This window comes from Stigmatopora argus, chromosome 13 (assembly GCF_051989625.1).
Source record: "Stigmatopora argus isolate UIUO_Sarg chromosome 13, RoL_Sarg_1.0, whole genome shotgun sequence".
NCBI lineage: Eukaryota > Metazoa > Chordata > Actinopteri > Syngnathiformes > Syngnathidae > Stigmatopora > Stigmatopora argus.
In genome coordinates, this window is record NC_135399.1 from 17732952 (window position 1) to 17736366 (window position 3415).

General features: G+C 37.1%; 1 protein-coding gene across 1 annotated transcript in view; it reads left to right on the forward strand.

Moving 5' to 3' along the window:
- rgcc (regulator of cell cycle) overlaps nt 1-3016 on the forward strand; it is a 7210-nt gene extending 4194 nt beyond the window's left edge. The window contains exons 3-5 of the mRNA XM_077617693.1: nt 2411-2530; nt 2704-2766; nt 3009-3016. Coding sequence (XP_077473819.1) covers nt 2411-2530; nt 2704-2766; nt 3009-3016 — 191 coding nt within the window. The remainder of the gene's footprint in view (nt 1-2410; nt 2531-2703; nt 2767-3008) is intronic.
- The last annotated feature ends 399 nt before the right edge of the window (nt 3017-3415 follow it).

The following is a 3415-nucleotide window of genomic DNA, read 5'->3' on the forward strand; positions in this document are numbered from 1 at the left end:
TGCCAGCTTACCATGCCAAAGGTAGCAGGATCGATACCCGCATTCTCCTATTTGCCACTATTCAAAACAAACACAAAAAAGGTAAGCCAGTCAATGGCTAAGTAGGTAAGTAAGTGTGATGGTCAGTTAACTCAAATGAGAGAGCACTTACTTACCATGCAAAAGGAAGTTGGTTCAATTCCTGCATCCTCCATTTTGTCACTCTTCAAGACCAACAGAAAAATAATGAGCTAGTCCAAAATAGGGAGGTGTGTTGGCCAGTTAGCTCAAATAGGAGAGTGCCTGCTTACCATGCAAAAGGTAGTTGGTTCGATGCCCGTGTCCTCCAAGTTCTCACTTTTCAGCTCAGAGTTGACCAGAACAGTATAAGAAAAGCCTGCACAACAAGAAAAGAAAGCTTGACTATGTCGTTTTTACGCAAAAAGCCTTACTATACTATGTTGTTTTTTTACAAAAAAAAGCCTTACTATACTATGTCGTTTTTAACGAAAATAGCCTTACTATACTAAGTCGTTTTTTTAAGAAAAAACCTTACTATGTCGTTTTTTTTTTGTTGAAAAAAAAGCCTTACTATACTATGTCGTTTTTTAAGAAAAAAGCCTTACTATACTGTCATTTTATAAGAAAAAAAGCCTTACCATACTATGTCGTTTTATTTTAAAAAAGCCTTATTATACTATGTCGTTTTTTAAGAGAAAGAGCCTTACTATACTATGTCGTTTTTTCAATACAAAAGCCTTACTATACTATGTCATTTTTTAAGAAAAAAAGCCTTACTATACCATGTCGTTTTTTAAGAGAAAGGCCTTACTATACTATGTCGTTTTTAAGAGAAAAAGCCTTTCTATACTGTCGTTTTATAAGAAAAAAAGCCTTACTATACTATGTCGTTTTTTAAGAGAAAAGGCCTTACTATACTATGTCGTTTTATAAGAAAAAAAGCCTTACTATACTATGTTGTTTTTTAAGAGAAAAGGCCTTACTATACTATGTCGTTTTACAAGAAAAAAAGCCTTACTATACTATGTCGTTTTTTAAGAAAAAAAGCCTTACCATACTATGTCGTTTTATTTTAAAAAAGCCTTACTATACTATGTCGTTTTTTAAGAAAAAAAGCCTTTCTATTCTATGTCGTTTTTTAAGAAAAAAAGCCTTACTATACCATGTCGTTTTTTAAGAGAAAGGCCTTACTATACTATGTCGTTTTTAAGAGAAAAAGCCTTACTATACTATGTCGTTTTTTAAGAGAAAAAGCCTTACTATACTATGTCGTTTTATAAGGAAAAAAAGCCTTACTATACTATGTCGTTTTATAAGGAAAAAAAGCCTTACTATACTATGTCGTTTTATAAGAAAAAAAGCCTTACTATACTATGTCGTTTTTTAAGAAAAAGAGCCTTACTATACTATGTCGTTTTACAAGAAAAAAAGCCTTACTATACTATGTCGTTTTTTAAAGAAATATAGCCTTACTATACTATGTCGTTTTTTAAGAAAAAAAGCCTTACTATACTATGTCATTTTTAAAGAAATAAAGCCCTACTATACTATGTCGTTTTTTAAGAAAAAAAGCCTTACTATACTATGTCGTTTTTTAAGAAAAAGAGCCTTACTATACTATGTCGTTTTTTAAGAAAAAGAGCCTTACTATACTATGTCGTTTTTTCAATACAAAAGCCTTACTATACTATGTCGTTTTTTAAGAAAAAAAGCCTTACTATACCATGTCGTTTTTTAAGAGAAAGGCCTTACTATACTATGTCGTTTTTAAGAGAAAAAGCCTTACTATACTATGTCGTTTTTTAAGAGAAAAAGCCTTACTATACTATGTCGTTTTATAAGGAAAAAAAGCCTTACTATAATATGTCGTTTTTTAAGAAAAAAAAGCCTTACTATACTAAGTCATTTTTTAAAGAAAAAAGCCTTACTATACTATGTCATTTTTTAAGACAATATGCCTTACTATACTATGTCGTTTTTTAAGAAAAAAAAGCCTTACTATACTAAGTCATTTTTTAAAGAAAAAAGCCTTACTATACTATGTCATTTTTTAAGACAATATGCCTTACTATACTATGTCGTTTTTTAAGAAAAAAAAGCCTTACTATACTATGTCGTTTTATAAGAAAAAAAGCCTTACTATACTATGTCGTTTTATAAGAAAAAAAGCCTTACTATACCTGGTCATTTTTAAAGAATGCCATTTCCCAACCTGAAAAGAAAGAAATGCCAAACGTTACACACAAAAACTTGAAACGTTTCTATACAAGATGTGAAAAATTGAGGTCATTCCGACAAAAATTGGCCTACGCAACGGGGTCAAACATTGTGAAAGACCCCGTGTGTGCGTTTCAGAAAGGTCGGATGTTGATTTCTCCTAAGCGTGGCGTTGCGTCTGTCCCTCCCTCAGGCGCCGACTCGCTGGGGCGAAGCAGCCTGAGCTCCAGCCCGAGCGACGAGAGACTCCACTCGCCCGGCCACGTCTCCCCCAAACGTGAGTTGGCCGCCGCCACAAACGCGCAACAGCCACGTTTTTCCATTTTTCAAATTTGCACGATTAATACCAGAGAGATATATTGTCATTTGAGGGTTAAAATAGATGCTTAAAGCAGGCCTAAAACTTCAAGGCCAGAAGTCCGGCAATGTTTTTTTTGGACAAAGGAAGTAAGTTCATGTTTTTGGCGCATATTTATTTCCCCACAGCCAAAATGGGCGACACCAAAGAACTGGAGGACTTCATCGCCGACTTGGACAGGACGTTGGAAAGTAAGCGAGCGCCCATTCCGATGGGCTCCACCCCTCCTGTCTTTATTTTGAAACGCACTCGTGGCTCTCGCAGACACCTTTCAAAATCGGGGGCTGTTTGCTGACCCTATCTTTTTCTTTTCACCACTTTTTTCATTAAAAAAAATCAGAGCTGAATAAATAAATGAATCATTTCATGAAAGATACTTTTTTTTAAACCCTAACCCCCCCCCCTCACGCTTTCTTTTCCCGTCCGCCCTCAGGCATGTGACGCCAACGCTCCTCTCGGATCACGGCGCCCAAAGCCAGACGGGTGACGGGATCCCACCCACCCCCCCCCCCCCCCCCCCGTGACCCCGTGACGCGGCCCCCCGGCGAGCCTCCCCCCACCCCCAACTCAACCGTCCAAAGGATACGTACCGGACATCTAGCCGGCGACAGACCCGTACCCCAATTAGCGCTGGCGTCAGAACCCTGGCCACTCGGGTGAATCATGGGAGGTGCTATTCAATGACTGGACGTTATTCATCCACACTGGAATATAGTAACTCTGATCATTATTTATTTTGAAGTAAAAACTCGTCAGGTGACGTCGACCGAGAGGCTCAAAGGGGCATCATTGGTGAAAAATGGAATATATTTGCAAAAACAAGGGATTTAAACATTATAT